The sequence below is a fragment of the Lactuca saligna genome, chromosome 2 (assembly GCF_052625555.1).
Source record: "Lactuca saligna cultivar CGN05327 chromosome 2, ASM5262555v1, whole genome shotgun sequence".
Lineage (NCBI taxonomy): Eukaryota > Viridiplantae > Streptophyta > Magnoliopsida > Asterales > Asteraceae > Lactuca > Lactuca saligna.
In genome coordinates, this window is record NC_136418.1 from 128,761,210 (window position 1) to 128,782,083 (window position 20,874).

At 34.9% G+C, this 20,874-nt stretch overlaps 1 protein-coding gene across 1 annotated transcript; it reads left to right on the plus strand.

Moving 5' to 3' along the window:
- The first annotated feature begins 4,546 nt into the window (after window positions 1-4,546).
- Window positions 4,547-7,318, plus strand: LOC145031587 (uncharacterized). Its single transcript, XM_078980182.1, has 8 exons — window positions 4,547-4,960; window positions 5,220-5,767; window positions 5,848-5,920; window positions 5,996-6,076; window positions 6,166-6,229; window positions 6,319-6,406; window positions 6,495-6,579; window positions 7,054-7,318. The coding sequence occupies exons 1-8, from the start codon at window positions 4,820-4,822 to the stop codon at window positions 7,135-7,137; spliced, it is 1,164 nt and encodes a 387-aa protein (XP_078836308.1). The 5' UTR covers window positions 4,547-4,819; the 3' UTR covers window positions 7,138-7,318.
- The last annotated feature ends 13,556 nt before the right edge of the window (window positions 7,319-20,874 follow it).

Consider the following 20,874-nt stretch of genomic DNA (forward strand, 5'->3'; position numbering starts at 1 on the left):
GCTCCGATGTATTGTAATCGGACCATAACATCACTCCTCAATCCACTATGATGCATGGTATTCGAACCATAACATCACTCCTCAATTTGCTCCGATGCATGGTACTCGGACCATAACATCACTCCTCAATCCGCTACGATGCATGGTATTCAAACCATAACATCACTCCTCAATCTGCTCCGATGCATGGTACTCGAACCATAACATCACTCCTCACTCTGCTACTTAGAACCTTCAGAATACTCCTTATATCTAGTATGGGTCCTCTGCTTTCGGTAGTACGAGCCCATACTACCTGCCACATCTACCCATACTCTCCACACGAACCATCCCAGAGCTCCTAAGTAGTCGCTCAATCTTCTCGTTCACCAATTATGTCACGCATGCTCGCTCCTCAGCGAAAGGCTTTACTCTACCAGCGTACTCATCTGACTAAGATTGCTCCATAGGCTCTTCCTAGGTTCTCACACTTCTCCGCCATCAGCTGTTGAAGAACTCCTAACGATGCCAGCCATCTACCTCCTGAATATCGTCATATTCACTTCGTAGCTGTCTCCCATCATTGAGAGTTCCACAAAGCACGAAGCAAGTAGCATTCGAGCATCGAAGTACCTCCTCCAGCACATAAAACCTCTTTAGGTTATTGTCCACTCGTCCTCCTCATACTCGAAGGATATCACCAAACTCAACAACTTCACCCCACGTTGGCATCTGGATACCCTCTCGGCATGCTCCTCCAATGCTCATATAGATACCTCCTCTAGATTTCTCCTCTACTCGAATCCCCTAAAGGATTCCTGCTGGACACTCTTACTCATCACCTAATCAAAGCGCATCACAAATAATAGCAACTCCTAGGCTAAGGCATCACAAATCAGGCCACTCTAGTCCTAAAATATGAATTACTTAGCTTGTCTCTAGCATGCATAATATCTCATAAAATGTCTTATAAATATCTCATAACACAAAAGTAAGGGTATTTTGGGAAATCACCGTTCGGGCTCTGGCTGATTGTACACACTGCTCCTTCTCATTTTCTCTTTGAACTCTTATTCGCTTTAGAAAAATAATTTCTTTGAAAATTTTCTCAATTCCTCAGTTTGAGTCCAGATTTACCCGAAGGTGCATCCGAATCCCTCAAACCAAGGCTCTGATACCAACTTGTAACACCGTAAATTTCAAAACAATTTTTCATTTAAAATAATCATTTAATTCTTAAAACACTTTTCGTAGAAACTCATTTCTGTTTAATTTACTAAACATAACTTCATACTCAATTGCATAATAAACCAGGATCCTCAAAACATAACTCTTTCTCTGGTGTGTACAATCGAGCCGGTGCCGTCCCGTGATCCTGAGAAAACCTGAAACACATAACACATAACACGGTAAGCACGAAGCTTAGTGAGTTCCCCAAAATACCACACATAACATATACTAGCCACTCGAGGATATAACTTTGTGGGACCTTGGGCCCTAACTTTGTGGACCTTTTGGTCCTAACTCTGCGAGCCTTCCGGTTCTAACTCTGATATACACACGACATAAATAACATAGAAATAATGCAGTGCAACACATCACATAGATAGCATACAAGATACTCTATCACATAACTCTGGTTACCTACTCAAGGTAAAGTATAGTGAGAAGACTTACCTCGGATACTCGGTAAACCTCGTACTCTGAAATATTGCGCTAGCCTCTGCCTATTCACATAAATAATTTCTCTAATTAATACAACTTCTAAAGGCTAGGCTAATCCTCCTCTATAAGTCCTCTAAGAAGGGTAAAAGACCATTCTACCCCTCTAATGGCTTATAAGACCAAATCATTGATCGAACCCTAAAAGTCAACGAAGTCAACTCTAGTCAACGATCAAACTTTGACCAGACTCGTCGAGTGCACACGAGTGACTCGGCGAGTCCACGCTGGTTCTCTGAATCCCTTTTGAACTTCTCAGGCACGACGAGTTCCCTATCTACTAGTCGAGTTACTCAGCAACCAATCGCGGGGCAACCCCGACTTGACTCGTCGAGTCTGCCAATGGACTCAGCGAGTTGCTCCCATGACAACACTCATCTGACCTTCTGAGGTCAGATTCGTTCCTCTAATCCATAGATCTGACTTCCCTATGACCAATAACTACGTAAAGGTTGAATCTTGGTACACATGCAACGCTCTCTATGCTTATTTTGGTGAAATCCTTCATATCATGACAACCCTAGCTCATAACTCCAAGGAAAAGGCATAAAGCAGAATGGAAGGGACTCTTTGGACCTCTTAAGGTCTAGATCTAGGAATCATTTCACCATGGGACCTCTCATACTCTAGATTCAAGCTAAATAAAGCATGAAGAAACCCTAGATCATGAAATCGACTAAACAAACGAAGATGGACATGAATCCTTACCTCTCACAGCAGCTCTGAACGAAATGATGGAAGATTTAAGTCCCACAAGACAGCCTAACTCGAAATCCATCATTCCCTATTCTAAAGCACACCAAAAGATGATGAATTAGCCTTCCTCTTGCACCACAAGCTTCCTCTCTGCTCTCTAAAGTTTCTCAGGGTGTAATGGCTGCAAATGAAGGCCATAAGGACCTTTAAATAGGTACCAAACCCGGACAACTAGGGTTTTTCTTAACAGCGCTGACTCGGCGAGTCCAGATACCCAACTCGTCGAGTCCCTTCATCAAACAAGTCACCAAATCGCGATCCTACTCGACGAGTTGGGGCATCAATTCGCCGAGTCTCTTCATACCCTAAAAATAAAATACTCAAATTCCATACCTGGATATCTGGATGTTACAGTATTAAGTTCACACCTTGGAGCCATTTGTTCTACATCTCATTATGTTCATGTTTATGCACTTTATTGTGCAAAAAATTTGGTCTTATGGAGTATGGACTACTCTAGACCATTTGAGCTGTCCTTTTGAGCATTTAAGAGTGCATGGAGCCATAAAAATTAAATCTTGAAAGTTAAAGCTCACCCATGTTTAAGTTGTTAGCCTTTTTATGAAGTTTTGGACCTAAGATTTAGTGTTGGGTTCCATTAAGACATGCAAGTGAGTAAAGTCGCCAACTTTATGGAATAATGCATTATTTAGATGTAGATTTGAGGTTTGGACGTTAAGATCTTAGGGGATTAAGACATTGGAAGAGGATTTGGGGCATTGACCAATATACCGTGCGTACTCCTGAGTACGTTGTGCGTACTGGGTCTGAAGCCCGATGTCAGTCACTCAAGTATGCGGGGCGTACAGGCCAGGTACGTGGGGCATACCGCTTACTGTGGGCCTAGGTTGCTTTTTGGGCCTTGATTGTATGAGTTTAGCTTTGAGGGGGGGGGGGGGGTAAATCGTCTTTTACCCTAAGAGTCGGGATTATGGGTTTGGACTCTCGGTTATGGTTTATAACCTAATTATTAATTAGGGTATTATTTGATCATATTTAGTGCAGAGATTTCCCGAATCAACAGTATGAGCATTTATCTGATTTTTCAGCAGTTTGAGGTGAGTCTCCTCCCAATGTTTGACGGGTCGAAGGCACCAATGTCGGCCCATGGATTATTGTTATTTGTATGCTAGTTGTCTGTGTGACTCTTGCATATGTTGTATGCATGTCGGGCGGGGCCCATCGCATGTTATTGACATATCTGTTTCGGGTGGGGTTTGATGCCGGACGGGGCCCGGTGGTTGTCGGGCAAGGGCCATTATATGTATGATATGAGATATTTTGGGGAACTCACTAAGCCTCGAGTTTACTATTTTCAACCGATTCGAAAGGGAAGAGTTCGGGATGATTGCATCGCATACACCATGATTTTTCTGTTTTATTTGACTCTGATGTATTTTGGATGATTATTGATCGACTATGACTTTCTTATGGGTTTGATTATCATGTTTGGTTGATGTTTATTTAATATAAAAATAAAACTTTTAGTTCTGAATTTTTAGGGCGTTACACATATATTCAAAAGAAACTCTAGCAAGGAACTAGAGAGCCAAAAGGGAAATTACAAATTGTTTAACAAAAATTGCATCTTACCATTCCAAAGAAAATCAATTTTTCTAAATTTATTATTAACAAAAAAAATGAAAATTCTCTAATAGAATAAAAAATGGTATATTTTCTCAACTTTTCGTCTTCAAAAACTTTATCATTTCGTTACATCCAAATATCTCCAAATATGTCATAACATGGTACAACAAACAACATCAACTCATAAATTACTCTTATTTCACTTAAGTTCTAGACGAGTTTTGAACTCCCAAAATTTTAAAAAACTAAGAACAAGTAATATAATTTTAAAAAAGATAACACCTAATTCCAATGCATTAGAAATGATAACACCTAATATCAATTCATTAGAAGTCCTTTTTGTACAATAATGTTGTTGTTGATACAATGTCCGATACTTTCAAATGGTTGACATGAATATATAATTTGTAGATTAGAGAGTTTATGATTATTTTAGGAGAAAAAGAAGAAAACAAAAAATAAAAAACAAAATTAGCTAGATAAACCAACCAAATTGATTCCGACTTTTTATCATCCATTACTGTTCCGGATTATTTTAGGACATTTCTCAATTCTCATCGGCGAATTTGCTTTGAAGAAGAGAAGACCGACTTCTTCGTCTTCCTTACAACTTACGAATCGCGACCAACTCCACCAGCTCCAATTGTCTACCGCTTCTTCTTCAACACCCTTCTATCTGCTGCCGGAAAACATGGGGATTCATCTGAATTTCAACACAGATAGCTGAAGAAACCGCGGACATAGCTCTTGACTACAATCCTAGCAACAACAAAGGATGAAACTGGGAAAGCAACAAGAACATCAGCGTTCAACAACATCAATAAGAAGTAAGGCGGCCCATTTTGTGTCTGATCTTACCACCGTTCTTCTTAATCCAATATCTGATAAACCCTCATCGAATTCCTCTCCTCGTTCTGTAAGTTGTTTTGCCCTCTCCCAAATTCTTCTTTGGATCCTTTGAAGTACTTTAATTTTTTTTTCAATAATAAAAAAATTCGATCAAGTTTAGTTCAATTCCTGATCATCAATTTGAAATTCTATTTCTGATATGACCTTTTGTGCAATTCTTTGACCTTTTAATCTTAGGGTTTATCTTCATGAAATCTAATCTCTGTGAACGAAATAATACACTTTAGGATTAGGGTTTAGTAATGGGATTCATTCGTTTTTGTTAGGGCGATTTGAGTAATGAACCAAGGAGAAACACACAACAATGTAATCAAGAAGAAGATGTTCCAGTCTTGGTTGATGGGCCAGATACTTCCTCCTTCACCGCATTTCTCTACTCATTCTTATCACCAGGAAGATCAGAAAACGAGTCTGAGTATTCAGAATGGAACGACAACCAAGTGGTAACTAGCTACAGAAATGACACATCATCCCCAAACGTTTCAAAAGAAAACAATGGAAAGAAAGGTCTATTCTCTAAGGGCAAACAGTCACTCGGCAAGGCTCTTTCACAAGCTGCTAGGTTTAGTGGGTATCGATCTCATGCATCTGGGAAAGTAAACACTGAATCAAAGATTGATGACATGAAAGAAACAAGCTCTCAATTTGACACCAATGATGGGGTTCCTGTACAAAATGTGATTGCATCTTTTCCTTCTGATAAACTTCCAAAAATGTCAGAACCTTCACAACTTATGACAGAAAATACACGTTCTGATCTTTATGTTGCACTCCCTGTTCTCAGTCAAGGAAAGAAATGGGTCTTACTATACAGGTAAAACTTCATCTTCTTCATATTTTCAGCTTCACATTATTCTTGAATCTTGATATATCATTATCTTTTTTATATGTTAGTACATGGAGGCATGGCATATCTCTTTCAACCTTATATAGAAGAAGCAATCTTTGCCCAGGGTTAAGTCTGCTGGTAATGTCTTGTCCTCAGTAACTATGCAAAATGTCAACTTTACCCTTTAACTGAAACTTGATTAAACATTTTCAGGTTGTTGGAGATCGTAAAGGTGCAGTGTTTGGTGGTTTAGTTGAGGCACCTTTGAAACCATCAACAAAGAAAAGATACCAGGTTTGTTTAATTATGATGGTTTTTTAATTATATATGTTGACAAAAGACCTTTCTACCCTTTTTCACTATGATGAGTAAATACTATACAGGGATCGAATGATACATTTGTGTTTACAAATACACCAGGGCGTCCTGTTATATATCGTCCCACAGGTACTGCATTTTCTTGATAATATAAAAAAAATTCTTCTATAATTTTAATATTTATTTGGGATTTGTTATGTTAATTGTGCATTTATTAGGGGTGAATCGGTATTTTACTCTTTGTTCAACTGAGTATTTAGCGCTTGGTGGGGGAAATCATTTTGCATTGTATCTTGATAGTGACTTGTAAGAGTGTTGGCAATTTGCACCCTTCCTATTTTTTCTTTTTGAGGGATAATATGGTAATTTGGCAATTTGCATATTTTTTTCCCAGATTGAATGGGTCAAGTTTGGCCTCAGAAACTTATGGTAACTCTTGTTTGTCACACACCCAAGAATTTGAAGTGAAGGAAATTGAGGTGCTTTCTCTCACTTATTTTTGCAAAAATTACTTTTTTGGCCCTCGTGTATGGTTGATTTTGTTCAATTTGGGTCCTAAAAAGTTTCTTCTTGCAAATTTGATCCTTATTTGAGGTTTTTGTAACGTTTTTAGTCTTCGTTCCAAGTAAAATGAGTTAGGACTAAAATTGAAAAAATGAGCTATATTCAGGGACCAAAAATGGTCATCTTACTTAGAACAAGGACTGAAACTATACAAGAAATTTCAAAGAAGGACCAAAATTGTAAGATAATTTTTTGGGACCAAAATTGAAAAGAATCAGCTATGCTTCGGGACCAAAAATAGTCAAATAAGGACTCAAATTGCAAGAGAACTTTTTGGGACCAAAATCAGAAAAATCAGATATACTCGGGGACCAAAAATGTAATTTACTATAAACATAAATATAAATAGTTTGCATAAGTTGAGTTCATATGAATATGAATGTGTGCAGCTGTGGGGGTTTGTATATGCTTCAGAGTATGAAGAGGCGATATCAATGTTGAGGACAGAAGCACCTGGGATATGTCGATGGTAGATTGACGATTATGCCCTTCATCTTGTATATATTTTAATATGGGTGTTCCATTTCCATTGCTATGTTTGTTGGGTTTCAACATAGATAACCTTTTGGATTTATGATATACGTATAAAAGATTGATAAAGAGAGGGGTTTGTGTTAACAAGTCAACAGAAATATATTTTCTGATTTTGTCAAATCTTTTTAAAGAGCTACTCCTTCCACTTTTCATCCTTAACAGATAACACTTTTATTTTTTTCTTGTTTTCTCTTTCTAATGGTGTCCCTTTTAACTTTTATGGATGACCTATATAAAAGCTGTTAAAATATTTTCAAAGTCCATAAAGGAGATACCGATTTTCTCAATTTTTTGGCTTTTTGGTAACCATGTTCAGAGCATTCAACAAAGGTTGTTAAAATCGCGATGTTGATCGTAGAATTTCGATTATAGTTTGATTGTTTGGGTAAGATTGGGGTAGGTTGTTATTTTTTTATTTTTTATTTTATTTTATTTATAATATTTGGTTTTGACTAAGTTAATTGAATATGAATCTTAAAACTTAATTTTGAATTATTTATTGTTAAATGAGACAGTGGGGATGTATTTCTCATGTTAGTAAAATAAATCGTAAAATATTTATTGTTAACACTATGTATTACATGAGTTAATTAAAAGAAAAATCAAATCTAAAGGTCAATATATTTGATAACTTTGAATTTATAAGAAAATAATGATTTATTATAATGGAAATGTTTTTTATCTTTTAAATTTAAACAAATAATTTAAATAAAGAAAATAAACTTTAATTTTGAAAATTTGAAATTAAAAGGTAAGTTTATTAGTGAAATTAATATCCATTTATTATTATATTTATTGCAATTATTATATTAAAATATTATGTGAAATTTAATAAAATAGAAAAATTCATAAAATAACATGTGAAAAAAAAATTAATTCAAAATAAATGACATTTGACAAATTGAATGAGAGTGATAAGTGGCAAAAAAAAATCATTTATTAAAGAGGATAATGGTTAACTTATCAATAACTTTATTTATTTATTTATGTTTTAAACTGCTTTTGGTAGGATCATACGACCCAATTCGATCTTATAATTATGGTTTTGCAAGACGAAAAAAAACCTATATAAGATATGATCTTTACAACCTTGCAGTCAATTAAACGTCTTATGTTGTTTATAATTTTACTCTATGCAACAACAAAGAGAGACAATGTCTATTTCCCTCGTTTCAAACTCTCAAGCGTGTGACAAATAGAAGTTACCACATGCTTTAAGATTAAACTTGACCTAAAATAGTCGATGAAATTTGATGTCTTCAAAAAGAAAGATAAGAAGAGCGTAAGACTCTTACAAGTCACTATCAAAATACATTTAGTGTTTTCATATAATTTTAGGTTTGGTGATAATTGATAACTTGAACATCTTAATGGATTGTGTTGGATACTTTTCGTGAATTGTGTTTCAATCCTATAAAAAAGAACAATTTTAGTTTAGGTACAAACTTAGAAGAAAATACACCAAAGTGTGTAATGTGTTTCTTCTAACTTCGTAGAGACGATGTAACACCTAATTTAGGTATTCGATCTTTTTATGATTTTGATTCAATTAAAGAGGGAAAACCACAAATAATAGATGGTCACAACGTGAGGAAGGATACCTCATGACGTGACCATCGATGCAGAAACGCGTGTCCATCCTTGCGGGTCACGATGTGACGACGGGTTAACCCTAATTATGTGTTTTGTGCCCTATTTAAGGGAGATGAGGGGCTAGGGTCACCCTCATACTTCATCACCTCCTTCCTGCCCAAATCGAAGTTAGCTTCTATTGTGACCTTGAAGAGCTCTTTTGGTGGTTTATAACTCTTTGTTGAATAAGAAGGCTCCTTTGGTGCATTATCTTGGCAAGCAAGTCTCCTCCTCACCACCTTTTATTGTTTCCTGAACTTTGTAAGTCCTAAAGCTCTTTCCTTTCTCATTTAAGCGTTAGATCTAAGCTTTATTCAGTTTTCTTCATGACTGGGTTGGGTAGTATGCATGGGATCCATAAATTTAACAGCTTTATGGATAATTGAGGCCCTTTAATTAGCATACGTCTCAAATATGAGGATTGGTGGTGGTTTGGACTCCAAGCATGAGTTTTGGCCTAATTTTCTCTTTATTGACCTAGTTAGTGTTCAAGTCATGCATTGGACATGCATAACTAAAAATCTACGATTTTTATGTTTCTTTCGGTTGGGGAAAACCTTCTGGAAGGTTTGAAGGTTTGGCTTAAGGGATTAAGAGATTAATGCTCTAAATTGTTCATATCATGTCTCACGACATGACGGGTTGTGTGTCACGTCATGACGAGGCGTGTTTCTGTGACTGTTTTGTCCTAACTCTGTCACGACGTGACAATCAACTAAGGTTGAATTTAGCATTGAATCTTGACCATGGTTGACTTTTGGGTCAAACTAGGGTTTTAGGGTGTAGACTGAAAGGGCACTTCTTTATTGTTGTTAGGTGTCTCGTTGCTCCCGCCTACTATGTGTGTAAGAGATCTATGGTATTTTTAGCTGCTATTCGTGAGGTGAGTCTTCTCACTATAGTTACTTGTGTGGTAGATATATATGTTGATCAGTTGGATCTTAATTTATGCTGTTGTTATATATGAATTGAATTAAATTGTTGATAACTTTGATATTGCTGAAAGTCCCCTTGGTTGTTGATAACCCCTAAAACGTGCTGTTAATCCACCGGGCATGCTGTTAGCTCACTGAGATTGTAGATAAAATCCTGAGGGTTGCTGATAACTTATAATTGTTTGTTACGTTGTGCGGTATGGATATTTTGGGAAGGAATCACTAAGCTTCATGCTTACAATTGTGGATTAATGTGTTTTAGGTATTTCGAATGATCGCGGAAAGGCGAATGCTTGTCTGTACAGTCCGACTTGCAGATTTTTATGATTTCACATTTTGATACTCTAGTTAGTATGATTGTATTTGATGTACCAAGGATTTTTATTGACTTGGTTTTTATGATATTTGGAATTTTTCTATTTTTAAAAATGAAAAATTTTGTGGTAAAAATTGGGATGTTACAATACGAAACCATTAATGTTAAGCCGATATATAGAACATCGTTTCCCTTCAAAACCGGATAAGACAGATGGTTGTTAAATGGTACTTATAAACATTTTTTTGGTGCCATAAGTATATTAACAAAGTAGAAAAAGTTATTACCACCATGAATCAGTATCAATCCCTTTATTCATATCATGACATTTCATAATTAAGAAATGCACATAAAGGATGTTATTGCTTGAACCAAAAGGGACAAACCATTTGACCCAGATCATAAAGACCATACTATGTATCTTGGATTTTAATTTGTGAATGTTTCAATTGGAAAAAATGGGTTTATCCATTTTGTACAATGAAAATTTCCCATTTTTGAACATAAATTCAAAACACGATACATTATTAAAATGGAGTAATGATTATACATTTGTGGTCTCCTCCGTGCTTTCTTTTTTATATAATATACATCCAATACGAATTTAGGGTGAATGAAAAATTAATTATTAAAGTGAAGTGGTTGGAAGTTGGATAAAAGATTGGATGAGAGTAATGCCATCCTATAGAGGTGGGAAAGTGAAAAGGAAGTTGGTGTATACATAGAAAGACTTCTTAGTATTTTAAGACTTATATCATTTGTAACGCCCTGTTCCAAGTTGATTCCTAATTTGAGGTTGTGGTCCGAAGATCGGTCATCATAAGGCTTAGGGCCTTTGGAAAGGCGAGATCTAGACCCATTTGGGTGCGAGCAATGTAATTGAGGTGATCCAGGTGTTCAGTTCGTGTTTGGAGCTTGGGGGTATTTCGGTAAAGTGTCAGTTCGGGCTTTTATGAAAATTTGGATTTTTGTTCGGAAGGTCTTAAGGTCGGTATGAGTTGATAGAAGTGTAGTGCTGGATATAAGGACAATCAGAAACAGACTTGCAATAAGAAGTTATGGCATTCGGAAGATTGGAGAAATTAGGGTTTCACCAGGTACGCAGGGCGTACGTCTTGAGTACACTGGGCGTACTAAGCCAAATGTTCACGATCACTCTTTGGAGTACGCATGGCATACATGAAGTACGTTGGGCGTACTCCAGTTAGTCCCAAACCCTATTTTTGGGTCTTGGACCCTATTTAAACCCCATATCTCATCATCTAACCCTAGTACCTTCAACCTTTACCCCTCTAAACCCTGGAAATGTAATCCTAGCCCCCATTTGAGTGGTTTTTGAGTTTTTCAGTGTTATTTCATGCTTTTAGTGCTCGTAGAAGAAGAAGGAGCTTCTTGGAGAAGTATGGGATTGCTTGAGGCTTTTGGGTCCAGGCTTGTTGCATCTTGATGTACATCTTGAAGGTAAAAAGTTTCTACCTTGGTGATCTTATATGTTAGATCTAGTTCATGGAGTATTTTGTTCATTTTCGGGTCTTTGTGTTAAAGATGGGTTTTTTGATCTACTTTAGAAGCAATGGGTGCTAGATCTTAGCTCCATTCAGTCCCTAGGTTCATAAAAATGCAAGCTTTATAGTGTATTTTGGTCCATGCAAGAATTAAGAACCTTGTTAAGTTCTTATTGAGCTTTTGAGTCCCTTTTTACTATGTAAGCATGTAAAGTTGCCAACTTTACGTGATAAGTAGTCTTATGTAGGGGTGAGCATTTGGACCGGATCGGATCTTGAACTGGACCGGTTATGGAGAATTTTGTGGACCGTGGACCGGACCGGATGAGTCGTGTCCGTGTCCGGGTCCAGGTCCGGGTTTTCCATTTTTTAGACCCGTTTGGACCGGTAAAACGTCACAAATTACAAAATCTTGCTGAAAAGCTGAATTTTTTCAGCTTTAATAGCTCTACTTTGAAGGATTGTAACTCAGTGAATACAATACCAAAATAAACAAAATTATAGTCTAAGTTCATCTACAAACTTTAAAATAAATGTTGGAAAAAACCGTAGGTCAATCGACTTAAAACGAATGAGTTATGGGTGTTTAAAACACGTCACAGATTATAAAATCTTGCTGAAAAGCTGAATTTTTTCAGCTTTGATAACTCTACTTTGAAGGATTGTGACTCAGTGAATATAATATCAAAATAAACAAAATTATAGTCTAAATTCATCTACAAGCTATAAACTAAATGTTGGAAAAAATCGTAGGTCAATCCGACTTAAAATGAATGAGTTATGGGTGTTTAAAAAACGTCACAGATTACATGTCCAACCGGTTCTAAACCCGGTAAAAACTGGACCGAACCGGGAAAAAACCGGACCGGACTGAATAGAAATCTTAGAACCGAGAACCGGCTTGGGGGTCCAAAAAAGCGGTCCGGTTCGGTCTGGTCCACTGGTCCAAATGCTCACCCCTAGTCTTATGGAATCAGATATGAGAGTTTGACACTTTGTCTTAACCAATTAAGGGTTTATTAGAGTGAAAAAGGGGTCTGAGGAGTACGTTGGGCGTACGTAAGTGTACACTCAGTGTAATGCTGATTTTGTGCTTTAAGGACTTGTACTCTGTGCTTCCAGGTCATGTACGTGGGGCGTACATCCTGAGTACGATGGACGTACTCTTCAGTTCATCATTATTGAGCCTTTTGAGTTTGGGCCTTGTTGGGCCAATGGTTTCTATTTTTGGGCCATGGTTAGGCTGAGGACTTTCTTGGTATCGGTCCCTTGAGAATTTTAAGCCCAATTAGGAAGTTGGTCCATATTGGGCCTTTGTTGCTTGTGTCTTGGGCTTTGGATTGTCATTTTGTAGTTTAGTCCTTCTATGCTTGTTGTGTTGGGTTTTCGTTATGAAACAAGTAAGGAAAGGGTAAAATGGTCTTTTACCATTTAGGAAATTAGTTTATGGAGTGGGCCTTGGATTTTGGGTTATTAAGTTATTTATTGATTAATATTTGTATTTATTGTTAGTTGGCGCAAGGTTATCCAGTTCGGCGGTGTGAGCAGTCATTTGAGTATCAGCGGATTGAGGTGAGTTGTCCTCACCGTACTTACGGGTCGAAGACACCAATGTCGGCCCATTGGATTGATATCCTATTATGCATGCTGCTATGCTGTTATGATCTGTTAGGTCGGTATCCTGGTTGATAGGATGTTGCTATGCTATTATGATATGTTAGATTGGTATCCTGGTAGATAGGATGTTGCTATGTTGCTATTATCTGTTAGATCGGTATCCTATAGCTAAGATAATGCTGTGCTTAGTGATCTGTAGATCTTTTGACTGGCTGTAGACTACTATATGAATACAATTATCTGTTATATGTACACATGTTTTGTTGGTGGCTGAGGCTTAACTGCTTTGTGTGTAAGCCAACAGGCCGGGGCATACCAACTCGATGGTTGAATGGTCCCGAGGGTATTCCATCCCGAGGATGATTAGACCCATAGTATGTTGGCATTCCAACCCGATGGTTGAGGGCCTGGGGTACTCCAACCTGATGGTTGACTAGACCCATAGTATGTTGGCATTCCAACCTGATGGTTGAGGGCCTGGGGTATTCCAACCCGATGGTTGACTGGACCCATAATATGTTGGCATTCCAACCTGATGGTTGAGGGCCTGAGGTATTCCAACCGATGCTTGACTAGACCCATAATATGTTGGCTTTCTAACATGATGGTTGAGGGGCCTGAGGTATTCCAACCCGATGGTTGATTGGACCCACAGTATGCTGTTTGTTGTATATGTTGTTTTGTTGTGTGCTGGTACTTTGGGGAAAACTCAGAAAGCTTTGTGCTTACAGTTTTTGGTTTATGGTTTTAGGTGTTTCAAAGATTGGTGGCAAGGCGAAGGCGTGGTCGCACATCCTAATTTTATGTCATTGATCTTGGGAGGCACTGATTTTCAAATAATTCTTTGAGTACACTATTTTTGTAACATTTTATTAGTAAAAGGATCATTTTGAAAAGTTTAAAATTGTTGAAAATTTGGGATGTTAGGTTGAACAGAAAAGTTTAAGGGTTTTTTTACCAAAAAAAATTCATTTTAGCAACTGAATACTCAATATGATTTTCGGTTTTAAATTACATTAAACACAAAACTAATCATATATTTTTGGTTTTAATCTTGTGATGTAATGATAAACACTCTCATCATGTATGAGAATTTGTATTATGTATACATGTTATCGAACGTCCATATGTTACTTTGCTTGTTAGTTAAGAGGAAGACTTCCTCAACGTTTATAATTCAGGTAAACCATTCGATTCAGATTGATAACAATCATTGACTTTAACCATCCATATGAATCTCCTACCTTAAAAGATTCATTGTATCTAAAGAGACTTGGTGCTAAGAGAAAATCAACTAAGTGCCAAACTTGGTTGTTCTAATGGATTACATATATGCATTCATGGTTCTAAACCAATTATAGAGTTTACACCCCATAATTAAAAGATATATCAGAAACCATTGATTTATATTCTCATAATAGGTGCATGGAATTTATATTTCAAGGTCTAAATTTGAGATTATGTTAGAAAATTGAATGTGTAGTGGTCATGCCTCTCAAAGTTAGTGCAAAAGGTCCAACATATCATATGCTAGCGACTTTAAAAAGTGTTAGTAACTAATAATTTACAGATGATAAATATTATTATTTATTTGCTCCTTTACGACTCTTTAGTCTCTCTTCATAGGTTCACATATAATCAACAATCAATCATTTGTTCTTTATTCATCCTTTCCAACAACTTCAGCATAGAGCATGCTTATATATCTTATTTAGGCATCGAACTTTGTAAAATAAGATAACATCATATTCCTTCAAAATCTCCTACACATTATTACTTAATAACATGCCAAGACTAACCAAGTTGTAGTGATGTAGTTTGAGACGAATTGATAACCATTTCTTTGAAAACCCCCGACGTCCCGACACTTCACCCATGCCCGACCCTAATATAGAGGCCTTGTGTGAAAATCTAAGTGAGGACCTATAAAAATTTTCTTGTAAAATGTTATTAAGTAAATTTGCTACCACTAAATTCAAAAATTAAAGTTGCTAACAAACATGTCGTAAATTCACTACCACAACATCATGTCTTCACTCATTAGATGATCTAGTTTCTATGATCATAGATGTTCAGTGGGATGTCTTCTTTTTATCACCATTACTATTCAAGGTGGTTATGTCTTCATCTACACATGACATATCTTCTGGCACTTGCAGTTCAACTTTTTCTTCTTTAGGTTCTTCCAAAACATCGTAAACTTCTTCTCTAGGTTCTTCCACATCTTCACGAACTTCATCCATACTTTTTTGCACAAGTAATTCAACTTTTTCTTCCGTATGTTCTTCCATAACGATTCTTCATTACGATGATATTATGATATTTGTTTAATGATAATTTGATTGATAGATACTCTTTGACTATAAATAAATTCTTCTTCTTTTTTGTTTTATTTTATGTTTAGAACAATTTGATTTAATTTTTCTAGTTGGCAACATCTTTTTTTCTTAACTAAAAAAATCAATGTTAATAACTTAACAATATATATTTACAATATTTACTAAAGCATTAATGTTTAAAACAGTGAAGGCATCAAACAAAATTCTTTTTTTCTAATATCTCTAAGTATTGGACTGTAACACTCGATCTTTCACACATTAAAATACTATACTTTATAAACAATTTCTATAAATGGGTTCCATTTAGAAAATATGGCCTCAAATTTTCTCATTTATTTACAAATACATTTGTAAAAGTATTCCTCCGGGTATTACAATCGATACAAATAAACCATAATAAATTTGCAAGGTTGCTTATGACATGCAAACAATGCCTATGTTTTATCCACTCGCTCTTTGCTATTTGTCATAACTCGACTCTCTAGGTTGCGTCTCAATACCCGGAATAAATGACATTTAAACAAATACATAAGACAATCATTGTCTAGTGAGCCACATAGGTTTAGACACAAATCATTATGAAAATTATTGAAAAAACACAACTTAGACATGCATTTATAAAGAGAAGCAAAGTATATTTTGCATGTCTATATTCAATACAACTCTTCTCGGGCTTTCCCAAGTCTCAACTATTGCTTAATTTAATGTCCATAACGACCACCCATAATTGGGCTAGTCACACAAAGTGACAAATATATATGATAATATTTTGATTTTTTTTGATTTCATTAATTTTTTTCATAATTAAAATTACTTCAAGATTGACCAAATGTTACATAAAAATGCATTTTATGAATATATCAACACCATAAATATATATTTGTTCGTACCCTTAAAACCGAAGGCTCCGTGCGATCACACCAATTGCATACCCCTAGGGCTGCCACCGACTTCACCCTTATCCTGTTTCATGTTTATTTAATATCTTGACATAATTGGTTGTTTATGTATGATTTCTTAGTCCCACTATAGGTCAATGTAAAGCTATGTTCATAATATGGTGCAAATGTAAAGCAATAGTTTGGTCACTTTCATGTTACATTATGTACATTATACTATTAAGTTTCCAACAAAATGAAGCAACGATGTTGATTGATTAGTCAAAAAGCTATGTTCATAATATGGTGAGTATGTAAGATTTTTTGTTAAATTCTTTTAAACTAAAGAATTTTGGTTTATTATTGTGAAACTTTTTTGTTTATGTTGTAACTTAGCTTTTTGACATTAGTATTCCTTACTGCATTCAAATTCAATGGAAGAGAGGATCTAGTGATAACTCGTTGTGCTCAAATGAGACTTTATTTGACTTCAGTGGAAGAGAGGATTTAACGGTAACTCATTGGGCTCATTTGAGACTTTAAAACACCATGGGGCCAACCTTACTTCTTAACATCACTTGCCTTCCTCTTTTCCATGCATTCTTCTCTTCCTGTCCTTGGTATCTCCATCCCTTACATGTCCACCAAGATTGATGATCTTGTCGGACATCCAACTACCCAACAAGACCATCGGTGCTGACAAACATCACTCTTCCTCCGCTTTGTCGTATCAACCTCGCATCTCCTTTACCTCTATCGCATATTGGTTCCCAAAATTAACGTGCATCTGGATACCATAAAAATGGAATAAGATGAAGTTAATGGTCTTGATGAGGACGTTGTTGTTCTTTTTTTTTTTTTTTTTTTTTTTTTTTTTTTTTATTTTTTTTTTTAATGGGGGGAATAGGGAAGGGCGTGAGGCTTTAAAAATTCAGTTTAGAGTTACAGTAGTCGGAGACGATTTGCAGTTACACTCATCGAAGATTATGGCTGGGCTAAGGAGTTCTTGAGATACAAGTGGAGATTGAAAGAGATAAAGTTGGAGTAGGGTTGGTGATGGTGGTGGGGCTGGTTATGACTGGTAATGATGATGGTGGTGGAGTTGGTGATAATTGGTGATGGTGATGGTAATGGTGGTGGGGTTAATGGTGATCGGTGAGGGTGATAGTGTTATGTGGTGTGGTTGGTATTGGTGGTTGGTTTATAATGGTAATGGGTGGTAGTGGTGTCACTATTGGTGATGTCGGTGATTGGTGGTGTGATAATGGTTCTTTCATTTAATAATTTAATAAATATATGAAAAACAAGAAGATAACAAATAAAAGAACATTTTTGTCATTTCACAAGCACTTAACACTCATCTTAGATTGTAACAACATCAAAGACTACCGATGCAAATTTTTGAAAACCATAAAGACAAACCATGCCAAAAATTAAACTAAAAGTGCAAATTGGTGTAAACAACAAAGACAAAAACTAATAAAGTATAAAAAATAAAGGGTACAACATTTTAATGTGTATTTAAAGAAAATAAAATAAAATAAAAATTAATTTTAGCAAAAATAACCACTTGGTTCGGAATGGGCATTCCAGACAAAAAAAAAAAGACATTATTTCTAACAAAAAAAATACAATTCAGTAAGAATTCCGAACAAATATTCCGGATTTAGAAAAAAAAATCTCTGGTGTTTAATGAACAAATCAGAAATCCGGTCAACAATTGCAGAATTTAGAGATTTTTTTTTCTATTTTGGGTGATGAATTCGTCTGCAAAACCAACATCCTTACCAATGGCGGGTGTGTCACCCCTTGCCAAATGCAAGTTAGTATTTTTGGACGATGAATCTGTCGGCGAAACCAACATCCTTACCAACTTCATTTATGGCAAATTCGACACCACCTATCATGTTAGAAATTAAAGGAACATAATAACAATGAATACAAACTTGGATATATTCAAGGACCGTGTTTATCAAACACTTTCCAAAATCTGTAATTCGTTCCTTTGGCATGGGATACACGAATTCAGAAGTGGGATAATCAAAGAATGAACCAATTTGAATTACAGGCCTAATCCAGATTGTGAAACACATAATACCTTGTTGTTTTTGTGTTCTTGAGAGATAGAACAAATCAATGTATGATTTTTGTGTATTTAAGTGCCAACTCGTTTTTTGGAACTAGAAAACGTTCTTATACTAGAGGGAAATATGGTTATTTGCGGTTGCATGTGGAATTGGCGCCAAAATTGTTAGTTAATAGACATAACTAACACCCGCATCATCATGATGTCATCTAGTGGGTTTTTGGCAGGAAAATGCATGGTTGGAGTGTCACCATCGCAAGGGGCTTTGCCCCTTGGACCCTGCTAGGGACATTGTCCCGACACCTCACCAAGGAGCTGCATCCCATTGGAACCCTGCACCCAGGGGCGCTGCCCTCGGACCTCTGTATTTCCAAGTTCACATTTATCACACTGAGTGTGCACCCCGCACTTCCAAGCTCAGTTAGTAAATGGAGCTCGACTTATCTCATTATTAATAATTATTACACCAAAATATGTTGATAACACTAAAATCACCAACATAGAATGTATGGTATATATATATATATATATATATATATATATATATATATATATATATATATATATATATATATATATATATATATATATATATATATATATATATATATATATATATATATATATATATATATATAGGGAGTGGTTCAAATGAGAACCCAAAAATGTTAAAAACCTTAAGAACTATTTTTTAAAATGTTTTCAGTAATGTTATTTTGGACAAATACAACATTTATATTTTATTAAATTCTATTCCCTAGCTTACAAACTACTTTTTTACTTGTTGTCGGACCACCATCAGACAGTCGTCAAACCAGTGTCAGACTACCATTAAATTCAGTAACATTTTCTCGTCGTATTCACAGCTTAATAAAACAAACCTTGTAGCTCTAATATTTTTTTATTTTTCCAACTAAAATATACAAGATTTTAGTAAAAAAAATTGAGTAACGTATTGAAAAATCCAATTCTCTTTTTTTCTAAATTGTAGAGTTCTTTAAAAATATACCACATATAAGAAGTATTCACAATTTAAAATACAATATTCACAGTTTAATAAACATAATAATTTACTAATACACAATTTAATATTTTAAAGCATATCTTCATTCATATTTTAACACAAACTTTATATAAAATATACAACAAAATACATTCCATTTTTAATTGATTTCATAAAAGCAATTCATTATACACTAATTCATATATTTAAAGAAGTCAAATCCAAACTCTACCACCACCACTACCAACTACTACCAAACGATGCCACCAGCCACATGTGCTACTGTTACAACCAACCTTCATTCCAAATCAGGTTTGTATATAAAATCATTGATTGACAACTTAAATACTATATTCACAATTTAATAAATTAATTAATTCACTTATTAAGAGTTCAATGCAAAATAATTATAACAACTAATACATTCTTACATATTTATACAACACAAAAAATAATTATATTCATAAAAAGATAAATACAAAAATTCATACATAAATTATTCATATTTTAACACAAAATTCATTAAAAATTCACAATTTAGTACAATCAATTCACATCTTAATACAATCATTTCATAGTTCAATACACAAAATTTACAACTTAATATAATAATTTTACAGTTTAATGCACAAAAATTACAAAGCCATATTCCCAACTTAAAACTTACATTTATACCTTTAGATCTATAAGGTAGTGGTTCTTTCAAAGTTTATTTACATAAATATTTATAACTTAATTTGTAGATACTTTATTCATAATTATATAAAATCATAATAAATCATGCATTCACAACTTAAAACTCATGATTTTCACTTAAGCAATCATATATGCATAAAAAAATCATGCATTAACAGCGTAATACTTATAAACAACGCATGCATTCACAACTTAAAACCTTTGTATTTTATTGAAACAACCATACATGTAGAAAAATTTTTTATTCACAATTTAAAGCTTATAAAACTCATGTATTCATAATTTTAAACATCTATTTTCTTATTAATAACAGTTAAAACTAACATTAACATAAGTAAACAATAAATGAAACATTAAAACGTTACAATTCACTATTTAAAAACCTAAGTTAACATTATTTGAGAAAATATTAATTTAAGAAAGTATAAAACATAAAAAAAATCATGTATTCACAACATTCACATTTTAAAACTTATATTTTTCATTGAAGCAGTTAGATCTGTATAAAAAAAAGCATGCATTCAAACTTAAAAATTATAAAAAAATCCATGCATTCAAAGCTTAAAACTAATGTTTTTCATTGAAAAAAATCATAGCTGTATAAAAAATCATATATTCACAGCTTAAAACTTATAAAAGCACACATTTATAGTTAAAAACTTATAGAAA

What these genes read in the sequence shown, in the direction of transcription:
- LOC145031587 (XM_078980182.1), top strand. Translation starts at nt 4,820, where the DNA reads ATGAAACTGGGAAAGCAACAAGAACATCAGCGTTCAACAACATCAATA. An exon ending in GCCCAGGGTTAAGTCTGCTG is followed by an intron (nt 5,921 to 5,995) that starts GTAATGTCTTGT and finishes AAACATTTTCAG; the next exon opens with GTTGTTGGAGATCGTAAAGG. An exon ending in CAACAAAGAAAAGATACCAG is followed by an intron (nt 6,077 to 6,165) that starts GTTTGTTTAATT and finishes AATACTATACAG; the next exon opens with GGATCGAATGATACATTTGT.